The sequence below is a fragment of the Micropterus salmoides genome, unplaced genomic scaffold, assembly GCF_014851395.1.
Source record: "Micropterus salmoides isolate LMB-PRFRI ecotype aquatic unplaced genomic scaffold, ASM1485139v1 Ms_hic_scaffold_5, whole genome shotgun sequence".
Taxonomy (NCBI): Eukaryota; Metazoa; Chordata; class Actinopteri; order Centrarchiformes; family Centrarchidae; genus Micropterus; species Micropterus salmoides.
The window spans coordinates 20,037,909-20,062,363 of record NW_024044237.1 but is presented as its reverse complement, the minus strand read 5'-3'; the positions used below and the strand labels follow the sequence as shown (position 1 = coordinate 20,062,363).

At 40.7% G+C, this 24,455-nt stretch overlaps 3 protein-coding genes across 4 annotated transcripts; 1 reads left to right on the top strand and 2 right to left on the bottom strand.

The window, feature by feature from the left end:
- Window positions 1-5,088: 5,088 nt before the first annotated feature.
- Window positions 5,089-12,733, bottom strand: eef1g (eukaryotic translation elongation factor 1 gamma). Its single transcript, XM_038698705.1, has 10 exons — window positions 12,615-12,733; window positions 11,541-11,699; window positions 11,198-11,261; window positions 9,984-10,126; window positions 9,674-9,817; window positions 9,395-9,524; window positions 7,946-8,156; window positions 7,000-7,172; window positions 6,379-6,503; window positions 5,089-5,452 (listed from the first exon to the last, which is right to left on the bottom strand). The coding sequence occupies exons 1-10, from the start codon at window positions 12,624-12,626 to the stop codon at window positions 5,294-5,296; spliced, it is 1,320 nt and encodes a 439-aa protein (XP_038554633.1). The 5' UTR covers window positions 12,627-12,733; the 3' UTR covers window positions 5,089-5,293.
- Window positions 12,734-12,870: 137 nt separating this feature from the next.
- Window positions 12,871-16,035, bottom strand: polr2g (RNA polymerase II subunit G). Its single transcript, XM_038698709.1, is given in 9 exon segments — window positions 12,871-13,246; window positions 13,496-13,529; window positions 13,645-13,716; window positions 13,991-14,056; window positions 14,141-14,191; window positions 14,596-14,755; window positions 15,350-15,407; window positions 15,410-15,458; window positions 15,729-16,035. Coding segments are annotated over 9 exon segments (516 nt in total). The 5' UTR covers window positions 15,741-16,035; the 3' UTR covers window positions 12,871-13,232.
- Window positions 16,036-16,189: 154 nt separating this feature from the next.
- Window positions 16,190-20,850, top strand: si:ch211-175m2.5 (uncharacterized protein LOC568697 homolog). 2 transcript variants are annotated; one of them, XM_038698708.1, is made up of 6 exons: window positions 16,190-16,365; window positions 16,493-16,570; window positions 16,655-16,825; window positions 16,931-17,030; window positions 18,745-18,875; window positions 19,134-20,850. In XM_038698708.1, the coding sequence occupies exons 2-6, from the start codon at window positions 16,517-16,519 to the stop codon at window positions 19,422-19,424; spliced, it is 747 nt and encodes a 248-aa protein (XP_038554636.1). In that variant the 5' UTR covers window positions 16,190-16,365; window positions 16,493-16,516; the 3' UTR covers window positions 19,425-20,850. The 2 variants fall into 2 exon arrangements, with proteins under 2 accessions (XP_038554636.1, XP_038554635.1); XM_038698707.1 differs by having other exon boundaries at window positions 16,190-16,570.
- Window positions 20,851-24,455: the final 3,605 nt, after the last annotated feature.

Sequence of the window (24,455 nt, the reverse complement as noted above, 5' to 3'; positions counted from 1 at the left end):
TAACTTAATTTAATGAGCTGATAATTGGATTTTCTTCATCTTCTTGGCAAATGAGTTAGACTGTGGTACTAAAACTAGAGAGTTCATGCAGAGAGCTCAAAGTTTACCCTTCACTCAATTACCACGTTTTACCATTTGTTACATTGTTTGCAACAAGTTACTATACATGTAATTTTGTACTATCCTGCTGCTGAAGCCCTGTGAGTAAGCACACCACAAGCTGGGACTTCTCCAAACAAAGTAGACCTAAAGTAACGATTGAGTGCAGAGTGTATCCATGGAGAGGTTACAACTACAAAGAAATCACAATCAGCTAATGACAGTGTGCAGTACTCAAGATACACTATCTTGCAACACCTTGCCAGATATTTGCCGTCACCATAGTAACACATCATTGGTAATCGTTTTGGAATTCCCCACAGCGCGTGCTCCTTCAGACACACACACATAAACACACAGTGATGATTCAGAAAGGCGAGCTGGACCTTTGGTACAAAGAAGAATGTAAAGGGAAAAAGGGGAATGAGAGACAGATTGAATTGTGGTTTCCACTGCAAGTTGTGAGTCACGAACACGAGGGAGGGACGGAAAGGGAAAAAATAAAAGAGACTATTCTGGGATGGCTGCTATAGCAACATAATAAGCAATGGGGGCAGGTACTTGCAGGGTTGTATCCATAGCAATGCCCTGTGTGTGTATGGATAAATATCACATCATGCCACAAAGCAGTTTGTAACGTAGTAAGGAACATTGTGTAGCAAAGTAGAGCAAAGTTTCTTATCCCCCTCCCCCGATACTAACTCTATCTGATTGGCCTACTTTTTGGATCAATTGTTTCTAAATTGTCTGACAATCACTCACTGTTAGCCCAATCAGCTGTTTGGAATTATTGATCCAAAGGAGCGACAAAGGATTTTGCAAGAGCTTCTCCTCCCTGTGTCTCTCCACCCTTCTGTGCTTGAACACAAGCAGACACCTTCCTGCACTGCACATTCCAGTCATAGCTGTAAATTTTCCAACGCTCCAACTCTTTCCTTGGGTGGGATGTTAACCACAAGCAAGTCAATACATGAAATGGCAATCAATCCTTTCACAAGCAGGGTTGGGGTACCTCTTTGTTCACAAGGCTCATCCAGGTCTTTACTGCTTCTTTATTAACCAAACATTTACAAAGTTTATTAAATGTTATTAAATGAACAATGAAAGTTACTCTAAACTGTGCTGATTTTAGTTCCTAGGCTATACCTGCAAAGTACTTGTACTTGTTTCATCAGAAGATAATGGATAACCTGAGGCCAATTGGAACATTGAAGGTTCAGTATACACCCAAACCTCAAAGTGATTGTGAAACTATGGCTATGACTAACTTTTATTTTAATATTTCCTAACACTCATGTTGAATACCATTGGCAAATAGTGCTGCTGATGATGAAAGGGAATTAGTTAGTGGTATCATATTTTTAATTTATATTTTATTCAAGTTTGTTTTTCCAATAGAGTGTTCAATATATCTACACTTATTTGTGGTATTGCATATTATAGTTTTGCTTTAGTTTGACAACATGACTCCTGATGCCCCACCTCCAGATTCTGGTAACATGAGCCAGAAGCAACTCTGGGGTTTCATGTCCAAAAAGCGCAGGGGCTGTCTGTTTTCCCTCCACTGTACCTCTCCTCTCTTCCCCCGTGTCACGCACTTTCCTCTCCACTCTCAAACTGGCAACTCACTGTTGCAGGGCAACGCAAACTCAAGGAATAACTAATTAAGAATCACTTCTCTAAACAATGACTGTCCCGCAGGATGTTACTTTCAGGCACTGTTATGTAGCCATGCCTGCTCGGTAACTATATCATAGCATCTTAGTCTCTCCCTGCCGTCACACCCCTTGAAGTGCACGTATTGGGACAAAACGCCCCTCGCTCCAGAACCAAGGTTGAAACCCGAAGGTCACTTTTCTCAAGACACACCAGGATGTAGGTACGCATATCCCCAATGAAAGTCCGCATCCTTTTCACACTTCTTCTGTTTTGCATGTATTACTTGTGTATCTCCTTACTTGCCTTTGCTTGAATTCCAGTTTTACACATGTCCCAGGCTGTACCTCAAATGTAAAGAGAGGACACTCAAGGTGAAGTAATGCCCACATGCTGACTAAGAATCAATTTTCCTGCCCCCATTCCTTTTGCTCTAGTTTAAGTGTGTGTTAGTGGGTTACAGCCCAACCCCAGACTAGAGTCTAAAGAAAACCCCATAAAACTTGAGGGTGGGACTGTATACGTGTGGTGTCTGTTGTTTCTGTCCGCCTAGAGACACTCCTATGGTCTTACATTCTCTAAAGGGGGAAAAAAAAATACAACTTCAAGAAAACTACAACATAACAAAAGTGTATATTCTACTGTCTAATTTAAACTATCTACCCCTAGAAGAGGAACTTCTGTATGATCTTTTAGAGAAAACGGTTGGCTTTCAGCCTCGGACACCCTAGCGTTAGTTCTTCACCTCGCTGTTCCAAGACCCCCACCGACCGCCTAACTCTTTTCCAGATGCGCGTCTTGCACCACCAGATGCTCAGCACATGCATACCATGCCTAAAGCTCCTACAGGAGGGTCTGACAGCCACACTGGGACCTTGTGTGGTGAAACAATACAGCCTCTCTCTGTGTTCCTCCCTCAACAGCACTCCTCACTGCTTTTAAGAATAACCCCCACCCCCACCGCTGCCGCCACCCCCTCGTGCACGGACAGAAAAATGTCCAGAGAGTGAGGAGAGGAAGGGAAAAAGAAGTAGTGAGTGTGTGGCCGAGAAAGAAATAAAGACCAGTGGGGAGGAAGGTTGGCAGGGCTGGAAGTGAAAATGTTGCTGTTGGCATAAGACTGTGTATTGTTCTTGTTTAGCTTTTTAACTCTGAAGTTACTAAACACAAATAAGGACTAGGATATTGTATAGACTTCATACTGCAGCCACGGCATAGTAAGCTTTTCTCAAGAGCCTTAAAACTGTGTTCTCCTCACATTCATTTCATATTTGATTGCATTATGAAAAGGCCTTCTTAACACCCCTCCTTCAGCAATCAAAGGGTTAGCCATCCACAGTGTTGTAACTGCTGATGCTGTGGGTGAAGTTGAAGTTATTTGCTCAGGTTACAGCGCTCTTCCACCACGATCCACAGGATGGGTGAGTCATGCGTTCAAGGACTTGGGCGCTTCGCTGTTGTGGGAACATTTCCATTTTCTGATTTCCATGAGACCACAGAACAAACTAAAATGGCCTCCTTGATTTAACACCATGGTGGAAGATTGTTGCGCCAAAATGATCCTGAATCACGCTTAGTCAGATGGAAAAAATGAAACATCTGACTCACTCTGGGATGAGAGTCCCTTCTTGTGCATCTCTCGTGTCTGTGCATGAGCGTGTGTAAGAGAGAAAAAGAGATCCACCCAAGGCCTTAACTTAAATATGTAGCAGGGTTTTAAACGAGGGTTGATTGTTCTAAATGCGTCACTAAACATATCAAAAATTACATTCAAAGGTGATGTGAATTCACAGTATAAATATAAACTGAATTCATTATAGGCTATAGTCTGGTCCAGGTGTTCTATTTTACCTGCAGCGATGAAACACACAATGAAGCACCAAACAAAGAACTCAGTTATAGCGGAAGTTTAAGGATAAGCCAGACTGCAGGTGTGGTAACTGTCAACAAAACTATCAGAAGTGCTATACAAACTTTTATATGTTTGGGTGTGTCTGAATTAAACAAATGTTTTGTTGTTACAGTCAAACGAGGCAGAAATTCATATAATTCAATAAAGCTCAAGAAATATTTTCCTCAATCATTAGAAAAGAAACGAGGCATTTTAAGATTCCTATTTAGGCATTCATTCTGATGTGAAAACAATGACTGAATCTATGATACGCAGACTATACAGTCTATCCCTAACGGAAATGTTTCCTTCTGTAATGATACCAACTTGCAGAAGTAGCATCCAAAACATGCCATTTCTGCATTTTAGTAGGGTGTGGTCAAACCATACACGACATTTTTGTATCCGTCTGTCTTTATTTTTGTCAAGTACTACGCATTAACAATATACTCTAGGTACATGTATCTATGAGATTAAAATTTAAGTGGTTTTATTTAAAGATGACCGCACTGTTTTCCCAACATTGTCTACTTACATTATTTTGTAGTTTGGTGTCAGTGTCCATGTGTTCATTTCATTAATGTCAATTTCCAATGTTCATGTATTTATAACATGTAAGTGGATTTAACTTAAAGGTACTAAAGTAAACATTGTGTCTAAAGTCCACAAAACTTTAAAGTAAAAAGTACATTTTATATTAATGACAGCTTGGAATTGTAGATAACATTTTAACAGGCATCCAAAAGGATGTTCTTTACAAAGATCTTTCAGGCTTCCTCTCCTTGGGGAAGCACAAGCTACATCAAAACAAGAACCCATAGTTAAAAGCAGACATTTGCTTAGTTTGAACAAACCAGAGCTCAGGCCAGTCATTTTCTTTTTGTTGGATGCTCTCTATTCAACAGATTGACTATAACAGGCCTTTGCCTGCCCTCTGCAGGGGAAAGCGACCACTGCAGCATCAGCTCAACAGGTGCAACAATGATAAACAGCTTCTCCTCTGGGGACCAATATTAGACCAAAGTGTTTCCCAGTGGGGAAACCCGTTAAATGTCTTAACATCATTGTACACAGAGCACAAAGTATCTCCTTATCGTGGCAATGTAACTTGATACCACGCTAAAAAGCATGGCTTCCCTGACCTCTTCGGGTCGAAAATTTCATCTCCTGATCGTCTCCAACCGCACCCAGCATCACCATTGGGTGTGGTCAAACGTAAACTTGTACACAACTGCAGCAAGGTTTTCACTTCTACTTTTGACTGGACGTCGAGTTTCAACTGCAGTTACATTGCTCCGCTGATCTGTTTATTGATCATTGTGTACACCAAATGAGTGTTATGTTTATGTAGGAAGTTAAATACATTTCTACATGGGTTGTACTCTCAAAACAACTTGAACTAAACTAAATGAACACAAACCAGACTGAAGTCACCACAGACATCAAATCCCATAGATGGCATCGTGGAAAATGCTTTATTTCGCAGGTCAAAACAAAAAACCAGTTTGGGGCCACAGACAAAATTCACTTGTCTTCAAAACACTCATTCTTGCAGGAAAGTAAGCACGTTGTGGCTGAAAGTCCATAGGTTTTAAGTGCTGGAGAGCAGAAGCGCAGTGCTTTCATCCAGACTGTTCCAGTGTCCTCTCACTTGAAGATCTTGCCCTGGTTGAAGGCTTTACCCACATGCTTGAAGTCTCCCTCCCAGGCAAAGTACTCCTTTACCATGGTCTTGCACTCCTCGCTGTCAACATCCAGCTTGCGCCAGTCATATGATTCATAGTCGATCTGCCAGTCTGGAGACAGCTAGGATGGGAATAAAAGTTATTTGAATGAGTGCAAGGTCCTTGGGGTTTTGATGAAATGTGCCACCACAAGAGACCATCAGATGACAAATTATGTGCCAGCTAATCCAGTAGGGAATACTTGGACCATCACATAGAGCGCATTGAAATGTGGATCATGAAAGCTGTGCAGTGTATGCAACAATCTAAAGACAGTCAAATTTAAGACATTTACTCATGACTCATTTACTCACATTCACACAACTTGTTTAATTTTTAACTGCAGTGTAATTTAGCCAGTGACAAAAAACCCAAACCATAGCAATGCAGATACCTATAACCCAACAAATATTTTAAGTATCTTAGATCTTGAGCTAGGCTTAAGCAGTACCAAACTTTTATCTCCCGTGGTGGTCCGTGTGCATACATCTCACTAGTCACAATGTATAGCCCAAAGGGTAGAAAAGCTGTGCATGTTAAGAAAAAGAAGAAAAAAAAAAAAAAAAAAAGACACATGCTTTTGTGACTTTTCTCCCATCCTTCAAATACAGGTCATATTGTACACCCCGGTGAAATGTCAAAGGAAAATTAAACAGCCTAGGGTTAACATGTTGTTTGTGCCCACAGCATGAACCAGCCTTTTACTCACTGAAACAGAGATGACTGGGATGAATGTGGTCTCAAGTTCTCTTCCCCTGTCAGATTAAGACTGGGTGCCATGACGGGACACTGCCTTGCCCAATGACAGGGGACTACCGTCCACTAACCCAGAGATGAGACCATCGTCCAATTTGTCGCTCGGTAAACTTGTTCAATGTTAAGCTACACTCCATTATTTCACAGTGACTATACAAATGAATGACTGCTCAAATAAATTAGTCAGGTTGGGGGTGGGGATGCTATCAAACCAGGATATTGTGTAAAGTATCTACCCATTTAAATACTTACAGTGAAGGCCAGGTCCTGGCCTCTGAAGACCCAGATGCCAGAGATGCTGCTGTCATTGTTGGTGCCAAACAAGATGACACTGGCGAAGGCATTCTTTCTGAGTTTGTCCAGGCGCTGGAACATACCTGTGAAGAACATGGAGGTTTGACACCACGTATATTTCATCCATCAGAGACAAAACCTAAGAATAAAACCAATGCCGTCACAGGTTTGTCATCAGTGTGTTATAAATGGACATTACTTAACACTGGACTTCAAGAAGTTAAAAAAAAAAAAAAAAAAGTCAGTCTTTATAATGTGACCACAGCATGAACCAGCCTTTAACTCACTAAAACAGAGATGACTGGGATGAATGTGGTCTCAAGTTTCTCTTCCCCAGTCAGATTAAGACTTGGTGCCATGACTGGACACTGCCTTGCCCAATGACAGGGGACCATCTGCATCATTCATTCACTCTGGCAGCTCATACCCCTAACCCCTTTTCTGGACTTATGTCCAAGCTACCACATTGCTTCAGGTAAATAGAACTGAAAGTTCATAAATGTGCCTTCACTATACAATCCCTGAAGTCATTCACTTTAGTTCAAGTTGCTGGGTCATGTGGCAGCTGTCGAGTCTCACCTGTGATAAGGTTGCAGCTCTTGAAGGTAAGTGTAAGCTCCTCAGGGTATTTGTACTGGCAGTACCAGATTGAGTAACCCTCTCGGTCGAAGTGCTCCCAGAAGTGGGGAAGGGCTACTTTCATGGTGTCCTCGTTGGAATACTTTCTCTTGAACTCATCCATGACAAATGGGCTTGAAAAGAAAAAGAAAATCAGGTCATCTGTCTGTAAATGCGGGGTGGAGAAAAAGTTTGGAAATGAGGTAAATGTCACAAAGGACTTGATTAGTTACTTGTTTGGTGTAATTCTCTCTAGACTCTTTATTAGCCTGGCACAATAGTCTTATGCCTGCCTTTTTTTCTAATTTGAAAAATGGTAGGGACTTCAAGTAAGTTTTAGATTTTGAATAAAGTTTGTGCCCACAGCATGAACCAGCCTTTTACTCACTGAAACAGAGATGACTGGGATGAATATGGTCTCAAGATCCTCTTCCCCTGTCAGATTAAGACTGGGTGCCATGACTGGACACTGCCTTGCCCAATGACAGGGGACCATCTACCAACTCCTGAGATGACACTATCATCCAATAAAACATCATCTCTTGGGTAACTTGTTTAATGTCAATTACGCTGCAGTCCAAGTATTTTATGGCAGCTATACACATGAATGACTACCCAAAACCTTCTCTCACGCGCCAGCGATTGAATGTTCATAATACAATTGACTGCTCCAAATGCACCACAGTGAGTCAACCGCCTCCACCCACTGATTAGCACTCCTTTCAAGTAGAGGGGAAGTACTCGGTGAATAGTCTGCTATGGTGATCAGCTGGAATAAAAACCTGCAGTCTCTCTCCATGGCACATTGTTTGCCATTGCTAACTGAGAAACCTATAAGTTGTTATCTAAAATTTTTAAATAAAATTCATACCAAAACACTTTAGACAAGGAAAGCAAAAGCTCCTACCTCTTTGGCAGGTGTGCAAAGGGGTCCTTGGCTTTGGGCTCAGCAGCCAAAACCGCATCACAATCATCCATCTCCTCTTCTGGAGCGGGCTTTTTCTCCTCCTTTTTGTCTTCCTTTTTCTTCTTTTCCTGGGGCTTGGCTGCCTCTTTTCCTCCCTTCTCTTTCTTAGGAGGAGTTTCTTTCTTGGGCTGCAGCTCAGCAAACTTCTTGGCTGGAGGGACAGAGCAAAAAATTAAACACATGTTTTCTGTTAAGTGTTCCATTATCTGACTTTGGTTTTCCACTCTGGATCCACACACTGGCTAGGACTTTTGAGATGAATTGTAAAATATTACAAGAAGTTTGACGGTGGAATTTTCTGTCCCTGAAAGTTACTCAAAATATCAATTAAAGTATTCGAACACTAACAAATAATAGCTGTGTTTGTCAAATGACATCCAATTCTTTTGATGCAATCCTTCAGCTACAACCATAAATCTTCTGCACATTTAAGAATAAAACTCTGCAAATGTTATTTTTTAGAAGACATTTAAATAGAACACAGGCTTTTCAAAAGCCAGATAGAGCAGCAGCATTAGCCATTGTTTAAACAATTTATGGCATGAAGACAAGGGTCGACTTGTTACATGCAAAGAGTTGCAGCTATTTGATAAATCATTTCAGTCACTTCAGCTTAGTTACAAATTTGGTCTAATTTTATCCTTTAAATTAGATGGTATGCTCCACCAGCCATCCCTGTGCTTAATGTGTATAAGAGGTATGAGACAGCATGTATTTTATTAATCTGGGACAAAAAGTATCAATCGTAGATGACAAATCAATGCTGGTATAGGTTTGTCAATGTTTGTTTTAAATGGACTTCACTGAAGTCCAAGAAGTTTATCTGGATGATGCACTTCGTGCTGGATGTGGCCAAAAGGGAAAAAAAGGCCTAAAACTGAAACACTTGTAGAGTCCCATCAAGGACACATCTACTCTACATGTACCCGAAAGTCAGTCTTTATAATGTGACCACAGCATGAACCAGCCTTTAACTCACTGAAACAGAGATGACTGGGATGAATGTGGTCTCAAGTTTCTCTTCCCCAGTCAGATTAAGACTTGGTGCCATGACTGGACACTGCCTTGCCCAATGACAGGGGACAATCTGCATCATTCATTCACTCTGGCAGCTCATACCCCTAACACCCTTTCTGGACTTATGTCCAAGCCAGCCAGAGAAAGCAGCAGCAGCATAAGCCTTTGTTTAAACAATTTAGGGCACACAGAATACAAAGTTTGACCTTTAGGGTAAAATGTTGCACAGCTATTTTATTACATGTTTTAGTCACTTCAGAATGAACAATTAGGAATTTAATCTAATTTCATCCTTTAAATTACATGGTATGCTCGGGCAGCCATCGTCATGCTCAATGTGTGCGCCTTCTGATCTGATTGCTGGTGACTCACCATCAAACTGGGCCATCTTTTCACACAGCTTGACCTCTCCAAGGACAGCCTTGAACTCTGGCTGGTTGACACAGGTGACAAACCAGCGAGTGACGTTGGTGTAAGGCTGACGGAAAGACGGCTCAAGGACCTACAGGGGGCAGAGGCATCAGAGCAAATATTACAGAGCAAGTGTTGGTACAAGCAAGTGTCAAAATGAATTAACAGAATGTAAAAGGTAATTTATCAATGGAAATGTGCATCTTTGTTTAACTGTAATCTGCTGGGTGTATGTCATACCTGTTTGTAGAGCCAGAGCATGGAGCAGGCCACAGTAATGTCTGCGAGGCTGACCCTCTCTCCCACCAGGAAGGTACGAGTGTTCAGGTGTTGGTTCAGCACTGCGAGGACCCTCTTCACGTCCTCCTTGGCCTGCTCTGTGGCCTGCACAGAACCAGAAAGAAGAACGACAATGTAGGATTACACAAGTCTCAACTACAGGGTGTTACACTCTGGCCAAATTAAATCTCCCACGGGCCTCTACCACAGCTTCTAAATAATACTTCTCAAGCTAATCTCAAGCTTCGGCAGAAACTGCTGAGCTGCAAACCTGTTTGTTGAACTGCATGATTCCCAGAGTGGGGAAGACCCATGCGCTGGCTGGAGGGACGATCTCTGAGTCAGAGAAGCTCACCCACTGCAGCACCTGGGCTGCGGCCTGGGGAGTGGCACCACGCAGGGCATCATTGCTCACTGTAGTTGAAAGGTGGAAAAGTGTTTCATGGCATTCAAGCTGGGGTAGGAAACTCATTTCAGAAACATAATTGTATTTGTTCAAATTCTCTTTACATCCTAACAGTAATCAATATATCAAATGCTGACACAAAAAAAAACTGACATCTGTGGCATTGCAGGACTGTAACAAGGACGGCAAAAAGCATGCATGAACAGCTGTTACAAGTGCACAACAGTTAAAAAGTCTGACAATGCTGCTTAACACTGCAACAGACATTTTGAACATTAAACTGGTTCATCAGGTATAACCATAGTAATTCTGTTGCATTTAGATGTGCAGGGATCCATGTACGGCATACACTTTAGCACAGGTTTGGCCTACCAGCACACAATGTAAAACGTGTCATGTTTTCTCAACAAATCAAGCTTTCTGCCATGTGATCTACTATATCAAAAAAAAAGTGACCTGTGAATGTAATATTTAATAAAAGTATTCAAGAAGTTATGTTTCTGTATAGAGATTGGCAACCTATCTTGGAGGTTCAATCTGTTTTGTGCCCATAGCATGAACCAGCCTTTTACTCACTAAAACAGAGATGACTGGGATGAATATGGTCTCAAGTTCCTCTTCCCCTGTCAGATTAAGACTGGGTGCCATGACTGGACACTGCCTTGCCCAATGACAGGGGACCATACACAAATGATGAGACTTGTCCAATAAAACATCGTCTCTTGTTTAATATTGAGCAGCAGACAAAGTATTTCATGGCGACTATACCCAAAGACTGCACTATGAGCGATCCAATGTTCAAAGTGCCACTGAACGCCCTAAATGGGCCATGGAGAGTCAGACACCACAGATCGGAAACCTCTTAATTGTTTTTTATTTAATAAGTTTCTAGTTCCGCCACAAATTCTAGACCCATGGGAAACATCAAGTGATCATGGAGAAACTGCCCACTAAACCTAGTGGCATAAACTAATCCCTTTAAGACTTTAGGTAACCTATAGATCGTTTAGATTAATAGCCACATTGATAGTGCATAAGACACCTAAGTTAAGCATCAAGTTAGTAAATGTGAGACTTACAGTAGTGAGCAATGGCATTACTCTCAAACAGACAGAAGCCGTCATCTCCCTGGTAGGCGGGTACCTACAAACAATGGCAAAATTCAAGAATAATTTATTATGTTGCATGCATACTGCCATTAATACACAACAGTGGTCTAGTCAGATCAGTTGAAGCCCTTGACTTTATTACATTTATTATCTGGTTAACGGATTTAATGAATCCTTGCAGTAATTGATTTACCACAGTCATTGTTGAAATTGAAACAAGAGCTACTCTGAAAATAGACAGGCCCTCCATGCTGAGTATGAATACACCAACTGGAGCAATCCCATTCAACTAACTCAACCACTTGCACACTACCTTGCCCAGGGGGAAGTTGTTGAGGAAGGCAGGAGTACGGTTCGTCTGCCCGAAGGTGAAGGCAGGGGAGTTGCTGGCAACTTTGAGGTGAGCCCCACTATACTGGGCTGCAATCTGGGCCTTGAAGGCCCGCCAGTTCTCTGGGTACGTGTACAGAGTCTGGAAAGAAAGGTGACACTAATTATTGGACAAACATCTTCAATCTAATTTGAAAGAACAAGCATTACATTTGTGTTAGGTTAGCATAAAAGGTGAGTGAACATAAAGCTGGTCTTGTGGCCATTTAGAGGTAAAATCTTTAACTGCATTGCTTTTAACTTTAAAATCCAGTAAGAAACGTCTATAAAAAGACAGTTTAAGACAAAAAAACCCACAAATACTGATAAAGTGAAGCAAGTTGGTAGGTCTTGTGTTTTTGACACAAATTAATGATGCCATCCAAATCAGGATGCTCAACCATTTCAAATGGTCAGGGAAGCACAAGGACCAGGGTGACGCTGTTGACATAAAAACTGCCAGCTAACTTTCCAAGGCCAAATGTACCTTGTTAACAACTACAACCAATTTTTTTTAATTTTTATTATTTTTTTTTTAATATTCACGTGGCTTTTAGCTTGCTTTAAATGCTAACCAATGCTAGCGCTCATTACCAGCAATATAAGTTAACCCGATAGTCTTCGTTTGCATACCTTCAATTAAGTCAAATACGGGTTGGCATTAGGAATACGCAAACTGGACATACGTGCCAACGTGAACACGTCTAACGTTATAAAATCAACAGCAAGTTTTCAAAGCTTCAAAACAGCAAATGTAACGTGGCACAAGCCTGGGCCAGGAAAGGGGCGTCATTTGGGGTAGATGCTACGTCAGGATAGCAGCAGCTAACCTCAGTTAGAATGAAGACTGAATGAAATTCTTTGTAAATAAACGCTGCAACAGCTACCTAACACATCTACGGCATTGTTTATGAGCAAAGATGCTCAGTAAAAGTGCCGATGGGCTTGATTTTCGGCGGATTGTGTCAGAAAAGTTTAAAGAAAGCACTATAACCGGTCACCTCTCCATCTTACTCACCCCTGCCGCCATCTTCAGGACGAGAGAAAGAAAGAACGAGGGCGCGCTCCACTGACGTATTTACGTCCACGAAACGTGCGCGTACTTTTAAAGTCCGCGTTCACGTGTCGCCCCAGCTTTTGTTTGCCACTGCAAAAGCCTTGCCACATTTACAGCTGCGCAACAAGTCTCTTTGCGCATTAAGAAAAATCAATGCTCTGACAAGATATTAACATTTTAAACACAGAGAGGGATACAAAGATATAATAACAAATAATCATTTTAAAAAAACTTTATTACAGGCCACGTACAAAAAAAACATTGTTAAAATGGGAATGATAAATTGTACACAAAATAAACTGTAAATTCATAATATGGGCAACTTTTGCATTGTATGCCATCTTGCTATCAATTTAGCAAACATTCTCCTGGCTACAACATTTCAATCTTACACCTGCTCCAATAAAACCTACAAATGTAGGCTGTACAGCATGATAATGAAACGATGTAGCTATGGGGCTTCACCACCTGTAACTATGCCTTGTCAATAAGTGTAGTAAAATATTAGATTTTAACAAAAGGAATAACTAAGCTACAACATAAAATGTCCCATAAGAAATGTGCTCCAACTGGGGCGTATCAGCTCACAAGACCTGGAAATGAAAGTTCAACGATCAATCCCAACACAGAAAAAACAAATTCTCAGGTCATACGCAGACAGTTCAACTAAAATTGTTCCATTGGACAGCAACCAAATTGAAGCAATAAAAAAAAAACTGTTGTGTCAAACACTAAACCACATTAACATTAAATGAATCTATGTAAGGCATTTCATGATGTTCATGCCCCTCTAACAAACAGATCTACAACCTTTATGACAATGACGTGTGTTATATACTCACCCAGATAATCATCCATGAGAGATCCAATGGCGAACTGAAAAACAAGGGGAAACAGTCACTTCCATAAACTATTGTGTTATTTTTGCCTATGGTTAGGTGAAATATATGGTCCTTATTTTTAAAAAAAGAAAGGAAAAGAAAACACTTACAATGTCATTCTTGTCCACTCTTGTTCCCACAATCTTCAGCCGAATCTCATCATCTTGCTGGATTACAATGTCCTTGAAAATATGAGAAGAAAACATCCTTAAATTCAATAGTAACAATATAATGACAGCATTACAACTATTTTGCATACAGCATTTATGACATTATACTTAATGTTCCACTTTTCCTTTCTTAAATTTTACTGAAAAATAGCTTTTTAATACACAAGTGTAACTATAGTTGCGTAGTCAAAGGAAATGCAAGAGATGACTTTCGTGTAATAGTGTTGTGTGTTTTTGTTTTTTTACCTGCATGGTGATAATAAATAATAACAATTAATATTCTCACCTCATCAACTGTCTTGTAACAAGGAGGATTAGAGTTGGGGTCAAACTCCATTTCTGAGGGGATGGACTGCAAGAGATAAAAATAACATGAAATCGAAAAGCATATTAAAGCCTATCAATTCAGTCAACTATAGATGTTAAGCTGACTCACATGGCGAGAAATGAAGCAAGACATGGGACCAATTTCTGTGAACAATCCAACCTGCAAGAAACAGAGAAAAATATAATTTAGATAAGGCACAAAAAGAAAGCTTTCAATGATCAGTTATCCATCACATCATATTTTACACATCAGCCACTACAGAGGCATAAACACCTTGCTGGAAGAGTGGAAAGTTAAGCACTTCTACAGGACAGAATTTTTATTAGCCTCTGGCATGAGCCAATTAAAAATACAGGTATATATTTTTTTAAATGTTAGCAAGCAGTGCAGTGTCAAGATGATGTATTACAGTTTCATCCAGAGAACAACACCAGTGGCGAGCTTTGGAGATAGACCACACAGATACTTAATACATCAGACTTCATATGTCCTCATCATTTATGAATGATGTTCCAGCAAAGTCTGCACAGTGGCCAGTAAACCTGCACCGTATTGTCTCTCACCTTGTTAACCTGCGTGACCACGGCATCCACCACTTCCCCTTTAAATGGGCGGAACACAATGGCCTTGTACTTGACTGGATAGAGGACGAACCCTCTCCCTGGCTGGATTACACCTGCCCCGATGTTGTCAATGGTGGTGACTGCAATGACAAACCCGTACCTGAAGGAGAGACATGAATAAATAAATAACATGTATATGTCAAGCTTTTCCCTGCAGGGATATGAATGCCAAATGAATAACTTTGTTATGCACGTTCATAGGGTCATGATGACTTAAAGGGCAAAACAAATACTGGCCCTGTTGCCATAAGTTTTTGATATTGCTAAGTCAAAGCTCACAGTTGTAAGAACCATTTTTCAGAGGCACGTGTCTAAACGATTCAAACTTCAAATGTTAAACTTACATTTTCCAAATCATTAAACATACAAAACAAGTTCTAAAATAGCACAGACAATCCTTAGGCAAATCATAGCAGACATTTGACTCATTGAGTTTATCCCCTATGAAGGAGAGCGAGGTGCCCATTTGTTTATTTCTGCCTCTTCCCCCAAAACTGTGTCCATGCGCGTCTGTTAGCTTAAGGTTCTGATCCAACCGAACACATCTAACATGTCACAGAAATAGCAGGTTAACTTAACTTTCCAGTCAAATCAGCCTCAGTAACATTCACAGACTGTATGGTAGCAACGCTAAGAGCAAAAACAACAACTTCGCTGATGTATGTGCATATAATTGAGTGTTGCAGCCACTCACTTGCCAGTGCAGGTGCCCTCCACTTCTGTGAAAAGCTTCTGCTTCACAGTGTTGAGAGGTTAGGACCAAAATACCTCGGGTGTAGTAAGATCTCATGCTCCAACGAAATCTGAAAACACACAGAATGGTTGCATTATAAGACAACTGGTGCTGCCTTAGTGCATCTGGTCATTTCATTATTGGTATAGAACAACGACACTAATCAGTGCGGTGAGGATTTGGACGTATTTGGTTTAGGGGTGAGGACTTGTAAAAGTTTTGTATATCTATGATAGCTATGCTAACGACGCTACAGTCATGCTAGGCACACATTGATAAACAAAACATCCACACACAGCTGTTAACCGGCTCAAACACGGAAAATAATACACGTACTTACATGATAAAACATTTCTGTTTTAATGTTCAATCTGTACTCGATTAATGTTATAGTTTTGATAAATTATCCAAAACGTCTTTCGCATGAATGAAAGCCTGTTGCTGAATCCTTTCCGGGGCACGGACTCCCTGGTAACGTTAAGACTTTTGTTGACCTGGGTAACGTTAGTGTCTGTCAGGGAGCGCACGGTCCACTGACGACGGAATAAATACAGTCTTTAGTTAATATTGGGAAACACTAGCCCAAACCATATCCTTAATCCTATATATCTGTACGTATATCAAACAATTTATCAGTAGGGCGTATTGGCTACATAAAATACAGGCATAAGAAACGCCCCAAAGGAAACCACTCCACACACAAGCCTGACCCCTGGCGGTGAGGAGGGGCAGTGCAGGAGGGCGGGGACAGACAGTAGGCGTGACTCAATACCGCATTCTGATTGGGTCGTCTGTCTGGACTGTTGACATCTGACATACGCTGCCACGATTATAACAATATACAATGATAGCCTACATAGGATTCTAATATAGCCCACCACACATCTAGGTTAACAGTAACTGAACAAGAAGGACGGGTGACTGAAAGATGGAAATACTTATAAATAACGTGTTTTAATTGGACGAAATCAGCAGGAGTAAGTAAAGTCGCCGCCACACAAGCCATTTGCCCGACTTCCTTAATTATTCTGAGAAGACTGGAAACTATCCACGCTGATTGCTGGTGCTGACACTCCCTCCCGGCTGCTCTCCTGCACTTTCCAGGCTATTTCTCTCCAGCTGACAGACATGGCGAGTAACCTCGTCTCAAAGATATTTCGTCCACCTGTGTTCACGAAGCTTGTAAGTTGTTGTCGAATACTTTTCTGCTTTGTCCTATTTTTATTGCTGTATCTGACTCATGTGACTCTCCTGTCCTCCGGCCAGGCGTCTCTCCGCTCGGGCTGCGTGTTTCGGGAGAGGGCGACGGCGGCGGCGGGGTGGACCAGACGTTTCTCCAGCGATCCGCCACCGGATAACATCAGCCGCTATCCCATACCTTACATGAAGGACCTTCCTTATGATATAGTGGAGCTTATGGAGGAAGTTGAGTCAAAGGTAAATTAAAAAAGCTATCTTAACATTTCAGGCATTTAACTGTGCTACACATAAACGTTGTCTCGTTTTATTTTACTGCCTGCTAAACTTTATGTTTCCTTACAGGGGGGCTTTTTGCCCAATGTCTTCAAAGTCCTCTCTCACAGACCAGCAGAGTTCAGAGCTTTCTTCGCTTACTACAATGAACTAATGAACAAAGAGACAGGTGTGTTTTTGTTATGTGTATCTGTAGTGGCAGTAAATGTAAGTTTTTCTTAGGGCCAGTGCTAGAAATTGTAGGCATCCTGGGGACAGCGCTTGCACACCTGAAACCTCTCATTCCTGGCATATTCCAGGATCCCTATACGACTATGGGCCAGATAAATCATTTACACTTTACGCCTCATTCTGCACCTCTTGTCAGTGGCAAGCTCAGACGACACATCATCCACCACTTGAATATGCCAAGATGTTATTTGTAGTTGCATTTCAGTAGCAGCTGGAGCAGCTGGAGATCAAACAGTGATGTAGTGGTAAATATGGTCAGGTGTAAACAGGTAAACATCAATCAGGGAAACTAAAATAGACAAGCTGTCACTCAGTCCAGCATGAGCAGCATTGTTTTTTGTACTGAAAATGTGTGGAGTGGAAGCCACACCCATCCGATACACACTGGCCTTTTAACGGTACTGTGAGTGTTGGTGTGCACCCCAGTGTTCGAGTGGAAAAGTGATCAGACAAACAGATTCAATGACGCTACATCTTGTCTCTGACTTGATCTGTAGCTTTCAGGCAACTTTGGCACTGCATGCATCATTTAGATGAGATTTTTAGCTGCGGTTGGAGAGTTATTTTCTAGCGTTGCACCTATGTGTGACTTTACACAGCTGTGTTTTTCACTGGCCAACACATTCATGTTTCAGTCTGGCTGCACAGCGGTCGCCTGAATGTGTCTTCTCTTCACTAAACATACAGTAGATATTAACCCAGACAGCCACAGCGTTAACAAGCAGGGAGAACTGCTGACTGTTGATGTTTCCACTGGCTCTTGGTTTGAATAAAGTTGCCAAATTTAGCGGCAAAGACACCAAGTTGGGAACAATGTTTGCAGATAGGCTGAGATCTGGTCATCATTGTGACAGGGCCATAATGAAACTGAAGTAGTCTTTGTAACAAGAGATCTGCAGAACACATTAGGTATTAGGATTTTTTGTTGGTGCCTTTTATCGGGTTTTACACTTCAATTAATAATAAAAAAACGCGTTTCAGATTACCAATATTTGACTTCACCTGACCAAACGATGTCTCAGCGGTGCAGTCTGTGTGTGGGTTATTGGATAACCACAATCTGGGATTTTGTGTTAAGCCATCTTAGTGTGAGGCATTCCACCTCTGAGCATTTTGACTTAGAGCTTACAATAAAAGTCTGTCCTGAACAATAAAACCACACGCTACAACCTTAGAAGTGTCAAAGAACTTAATCAAAACTTTCTCATACAGTCTCTACTGAACATTATAAGCTTACTTTGCACGAGATTTTACAGGTGCTTTTGGTATTGAGGCGACTCCCTGTTCCAAGAAGCAGGTTTACTCGTTTATCTTTATAACTCTATTGACCAAAACCTTAACCTGACCGTACTGGAACATGGACCGATGTAGAAAAACCTGTTCCAGCCTTACTTATTGGTCACACTGGGTTTGAGAAAGCTTGTCAAACTTTCTACTTCTAAGTAAACACAGCAAGCTTGCTGTGACAGCACATCTCAGGAAGTGGAATATGGTTGATGTATTCATAGTGATAGAGGCAGTAAACAACAGCATAGTGTGATTAGGCCACAGCCAGCTCTGATGCTATGTACTGTTTGTTTTATTGTTATTTTGTGAACGTGTGTTATGTCTTTCTCAATTTCACATTAATTCAATATCTAAATGTCTTCCAGGCAGATTAACCAAGGCAGACCGGGAGCTGATTGTGGTGGCTACCAGTATCCACAACAAGTGTCTTTACTGTGTGGTTTCCCACAGTGCACTGCACCGCATCTACTCAAAGAAACCCACTCTTTCCGATCAGGTATCATCTTTAGCTAATTTTCACTACTTACCTCTGCTTTGCTTATTACAATACACAATTACAACAACAGAAGTCAGAAATCAGATCTCAGAAATATTTTCTGTATCATGTTGTTTTGGAAGATGCATTAATGACTTTGTATGTTATAGTTTATTTCTAAATTACTATGAAACAATCACAGCAAAACCTTTTTTTGTGATTCAAAAAAATGTAATACTAAATCACATACACTTCCCGCTGCCTCCTACTTTCATCCAGGTCATTGTAAACTATGAGAATGCAGAGCTGTCGTCCCGAGAGCGCGCCATGCTGGACTTTGCGATGTCTGTGTGTCGCTGCGACACCATCACAGAGGAGCATTTCCGGTCTTTGGAGGAAGTGGGCTTTGACCGTGAGGATGCCTGGGACATCGCTGCCATTGCTGCTTTCTTTGCCATGTCTAACCGTCTCGCCCACCTCACAGACATGAGGCCAAATTTAGAATTTTATAATATGGGCCGTGTACTGCGGGACAAGAGCAAGGACAGAGAGCAAGTGAAAAAGGAGTAGTGTTACAGACAAGACTATCAGAGGTCAAAGGCCAAATGTGACACTACAGTTAAAAGTGTCTCTGTTCTGCTTTTTTCCTTTTCTGTCTCCCTCTAATGTGAACAATCAGATGTTTTCTAATTGATGTTGACATGAGTTGCAGTATCACATTTACAGCTATGCAACTACAAAGCAACCAAATTGGGACGCTAACACTGGAATTAGTTATACAGGCATTTAAAAATGAGATGTTCTTCGCAATTGAAGCCATCCAGTTTGAACATAGCCTGCATAATTGATGATTTTGTAAAGCTCCTTGAGTTTTCTTTATAATCCTTACATGTGCAGATGTATAGTGTATGGGAATGACTCCGCCTACCTACTACCTTCCTGTGTGTTTGCTGTTGGGGCAGACATGATTTTATTGGTGACATAAAGGGTAACTTTGGTATTTTTTAACCATTTTTTGTTTATACATGACTAATTGGGACAACATTTTTTTCAAGGAGTTGCTGGTCTACGTCTTCCTCCGTCGGTTAGTTTTTAGTCATTGTGTGAGTTTTTTGTTTTTACATGGATCAAGGCAGCAGTAGACCAGAGAGGTAAAATTACCATTTTTGTTACGGGAGTCTGGTGGCTTTAACAAGAGCGATATAGCGACTGTTTCTGGTTAAACAATAAGGATCTTACCTTCTACTGTCTAAAAAGGTCTATCTCTGTAGAGATCCTTTCCATAATGTTGTCAGACACTTGAGCCTGTCAGCGGCAAAAACAAACACTTTAGTGGACACACTTTGACGGAGCGCAATTGACCGCAAGGATTATGATGCAGCGCACTTGCTCAATACTAGACTAATTTCAAAAAATGTTGTCCGAATTAATTACATAGACACAAAAAGATGGGAAAATGGGATACTGAAATACCAAATGAAATGGTCGGGCTTGTTACAGTCCTGCAACAGCCACAGATACCAGATTCTTTTCTTTTTGTGTCGGAGCATTTATTTATTGCTGTCGGGTTGTGAAGAGAATGAAAGAACAAATTTAACAAAAATGCTTCTGAAATAAATTGCGTACCCCAGCTTTAACCTAAGTCATTTGCCATTGTGTCTATCTGTTGTCATTATGTCTACTTATTTGCCTTTTAGGATTTTAGGTGGTTCTGTTTGAAAATCATTTTTGGGGCTAGTTGTTCATTACATTAACACAGTTTCATAGTTGTCTTTTAACTCATATGAACAGGGTTGTTTTTTTTATCTCCATGTTCACAAGCTGAAGTGTTCTGTGTTATGATGTGTTGTTGAATGCATTTTTACTGCCCCTACCACCAAGAGTGCAAATAGGCTACTTTACTGTTCACAACAATGTAAGATTGTGTTCTAAAGTTTTAAAATTGCTTCTCTATGCCTTCCCTTATCTTCTAAATAAACAATAGTTTACTTGCTAATCATTTTTCTGACTTTACCACTTAGCTTTCACCAAAAAAGTAAGGCAGAATTTTGGTTGGGAATAATTGATTTATAATAAATCACAGTTCACAGTAATAATGTAGAAATCATCAAATCTTGAAGTGTTGATGAAGTGTTGTGTATCACCACCAGATGGCGACGCATCCATACACATATTGGAATATCTTAAATTCACATTGCAAGTATCTTATACCACATAACAGCAGCACATGTGAGAGACATAAACCAATGCTACCTAATAGAGCGATGATCATGGGTGCAAATGTTAGATGTAATTTTGTAGTTTCTTTCACAGGTGATGTGAGCAGCAATTTCTCCCAAAGTTTATTTTCTGGCAACCTACTTTTAATGCTGACGTCCCTGTGCTGTCTTTAATCTAAAGTGATTCAAGTCAAACATGGCTCCAGTCCTCATCAAAAGATTCACTTTGGTATGCATGTGTGAGTGATGTAAGAGTTACAAACACTGGCCTGCAATGAGAGCACCTATGCAACTTGTATTTTTCTCGTGTGCGTTCCAAAACTGCCTCTCTCACTTGAATATTTAGGTGATAGTCACACTTGAGAAAATGTGTTTGACTGGGAACAAAGCCTCTTGTGACTGACTGATTTCAGTCCCAATAATCACTTACGATGTGTGTCAGTATTTATATGCTGAGTGACCTGAAAGTCGTCCAAAGTATTTAATTCAGTGAACTGGGACTCATACTCACATGAAATTCCTCTGACAGAGCTTGAGACACATTTTGTGAAAGGGAATCCAATGATATTTGTAAAGGTAATTTCTTCTCCTGTCCTGTCCTCTCCTGACCTGTATTACCCTGATTTAGTGTCATATATCTCAGGAAATGCTCATGTACTACTACATGAGCATGTACTTTCCTCATTAAGCACCAACCCTCCTGAAACCCATGTCTCCTATTAGTATTAAAAACAGACCCCAGACAAGGTTAATTTATGGTCACTCATACTGTAACTCTTCAGGCCAAGAATAGAACTGAACAGAATAGAATAGGAGAGTTTCTGACATCTTCTGTTTGTGGTGATTGATCACATGAAAACAAGGTTAACAGCTCTCAGGTGGAGGCTTTCACCCGTTTCTTATTGTAGTCTGTCGGTACATTGATGGACAAATCAATACGATTTGATTCATGGTCCAGACTGGAAGGGGAGTCTATGGAGGCTCTTAACCGTATTCTCTTGAGACGGATAAAACAAGTCATGACACACACATGTCAAATGGAGGATGATAGCGAGCAGGGAAAAAAGAGGGCAGAGCAAGTGTGAGGAGTGGTGATGGCTGTGGGTCAAGTGAAAAAAGAAAAAGAGAACTTCCCCGTGGGATGGGTATTACTGTGAATTAAATGAGCAGTAGCAACAGGTTTATGGCATCTTCCATTGGAGCAGCCCTCACAGTGGTTCTTAGATTGTTGTCCAGGAACAGCAATTTCTAAGGGGGTTATACACAAAAAAATTGTGGTATCTCACTGTGACACGATTCAGTAAAAAAAAGTGTTGCTGGAGTTTTGACATCTTCAGACTTTTTCCCCTTCTCCATGCAATATGGAAGCAGGTGAAGTTGTGCCAGAAATCCCTACAATCTTAAATGTGATGCCAACACAGACGAGAAGCCTTTAAAGTGCTCAGAAAACTGAAAATGTGCAGAAATACAGTTCCAACTCCATCTGCCTGGAAAGTCTGTGTGATACAGTTGAAAGCTCCAGAACAGCTATGTGGCGGTATTGTCTTGTCAGCTACTACCAAGGTCAAAAATAAACTTTCAGATCAAGTTTATGGGTCTCCGTCATCATAAATATTTGATTCATTATTCAGATCAAGTGATTATTTCTGCTGTTTTATGAACTCTAGTGTAGGCCACTTCATGCTTTGATAAGAGAAGCTGTTGACTTAAGCTGTTGACTTTCCTGTAATTCACCATTATTGAAGTGAATCTGCCATCTCTTTGCATCTGTACACAGTCTAGAGACTTCTTTCATTTACAGTAAAACCACATAGCACGAGAAGGGATAAGAAGGTTTTTGGGGGGTTTTTTGAAGAAGAAGTGCTTCTCATCTTTTATGCCTCTACTGGGTGTTCAGGCAAATTTGCCTACTTTATTTTAACACTTCAAGAGTTGTTAGACAACTCTTCCAGTGGGCAGTTAAAGTGGGAAATGTTCTGGATGTTCTGCCCTAAATTGTTTGTTCAGCCTTTTGTCCTTATTTTGTGGTGGTCAAATGCCTCAAACTGTGCTTATGATCTGGACTTGTCTTTCAACCGACTAACTGAAACATCAAATTCACAACTAATAGAAAGCCTCACGTCAGATCTTTGACAGTGCACAACTGCTGAAGTGATGGAAGCAGAGATGAGCTATCAGGAATCAAGATAAGAAGGAAGCAACAATTTTCACAGTTTGAATTCCAGGTCAGAAGGCATTTGAAGAAGGCAAGCAGAGATAATAGATTATAGAAATATTTGACTAGATTAGAAACAGTGACACATTTTGTTAGACTGGTAGCCTCAATACACCAGAATGCAATGTAGCATTTTATGAATTTAAATCACATTTGATTACAAAATAACAGATTATTAATAATAAAATGTAGTGGCTGTTACAAACTGATTATATTAGGAATTCTTTTTTAGGATTGCCTTTTCCTTTAACTGAGATGCTATTTGCACAAGATGAACTCGCACTTTGTGACTCATTGAAGAAAATTCGGACAGGCATAAGGGCTGAATTTAAACCAAGCAAGCACATATGGGACATTAGCAAATGGATAGACACAAGGAAGAGACCATTATCCTCCCTGTTAAGGATGTGCATGCATGTGTGCAAGTCTGCATATGCACATACTGTTGTGTTTAATGTGCGTACCCAGTCATTTTGGTTCTCTAGCACAGTCTGAGTGCGTGTGTGTGTGTGTCTTTGTTGGATAAGTTCTGTGAGCATTTGCAGCTGGGAGTCAAATCCCTATCGAATCAGAGAAACATCATGCAGTCACAGTCACAGCTGTAACACAGTGGCAAAAAGGCAAGTCATCTTTAAAATAGGTTGCATTGTAAACCGTGCTCCGATGTTTGGTTAACATGCATGGGAGAAGGAAACATTTCAGCTGTGCTTTGAGCTAATGCTAACTTCAGCATGCTAAAATGTACATAATGTCAATGTCAACATGCTGATGTTTAGCAAGTATAATGTCTACCATGATCACCATCCTAGTTTAGCCTGTTAGCATGATAACAGGAGCTAATTAACACTGAACAAAAGGTGTAGATGAGGCTAAGAATGCCAGTAGCTTTGATGGTATTTGGTCCTGATCTAAAGATATTATCTAGATAAATTAAAATCAAGACTTGATCATAGCACTAGATAAAAAGTTATTACAATTTACGCTCAGGGTGACTTATTTGTAGCCAACTAAATTTCATAATCTTTCAGTTATTGAGACATTTCACGCAAAGCCACAAATTCCAACCTCTTGATGACATCAAAGTCAGTAGGAACCATTAATGTCTACATTTTGTGCCAATCCATTTGATAGATGTTGTTTGCACTGGATAAGTGAAAAATAGATGGG

Bases quoted from the DNA above. Each gene is read 5' to 3' on its own strand.
- eef1g (XM_038698705.1), bottom strand. The intron at 10,127-11,197 runs GTAAGTCTCACA...TTTCAACTACAG, and splicing joins TAATGCCATTGCTCACTACT to TGAGCAATGATGCCCTGCGT. The intron at 8,157-9,394 runs GTGAGTCACCAG...CTGTCCCTCCAG, and splicing joins AAAGATGGCCCAGTTTGATG to CCAAGAAGTTTGCTGAGCTG.
- si:ch211-175m2.5 (XM_038698708.1), top strand. From the start codon at position 16,517: ATGGCGAGTAACCTCGTCTCAAAGATATTTCGTCCACCTGTGTTCACG. The intron at 16,571-16,654 runs GTAAGTTGTTGT...TCCTCCGGCCAG, and splicing joins CACCTGTGTTCACGAAGCTT to GCGTCTCTCCGCTCGGGCTG. The intron at 16,826-16,930 runs GTAAATTAAAAA...GTTTCCTTACAG, and splicing joins TGGAGGAAGTTGAGTCAAAG to GGGGGCTTTTTGCCCAATGT.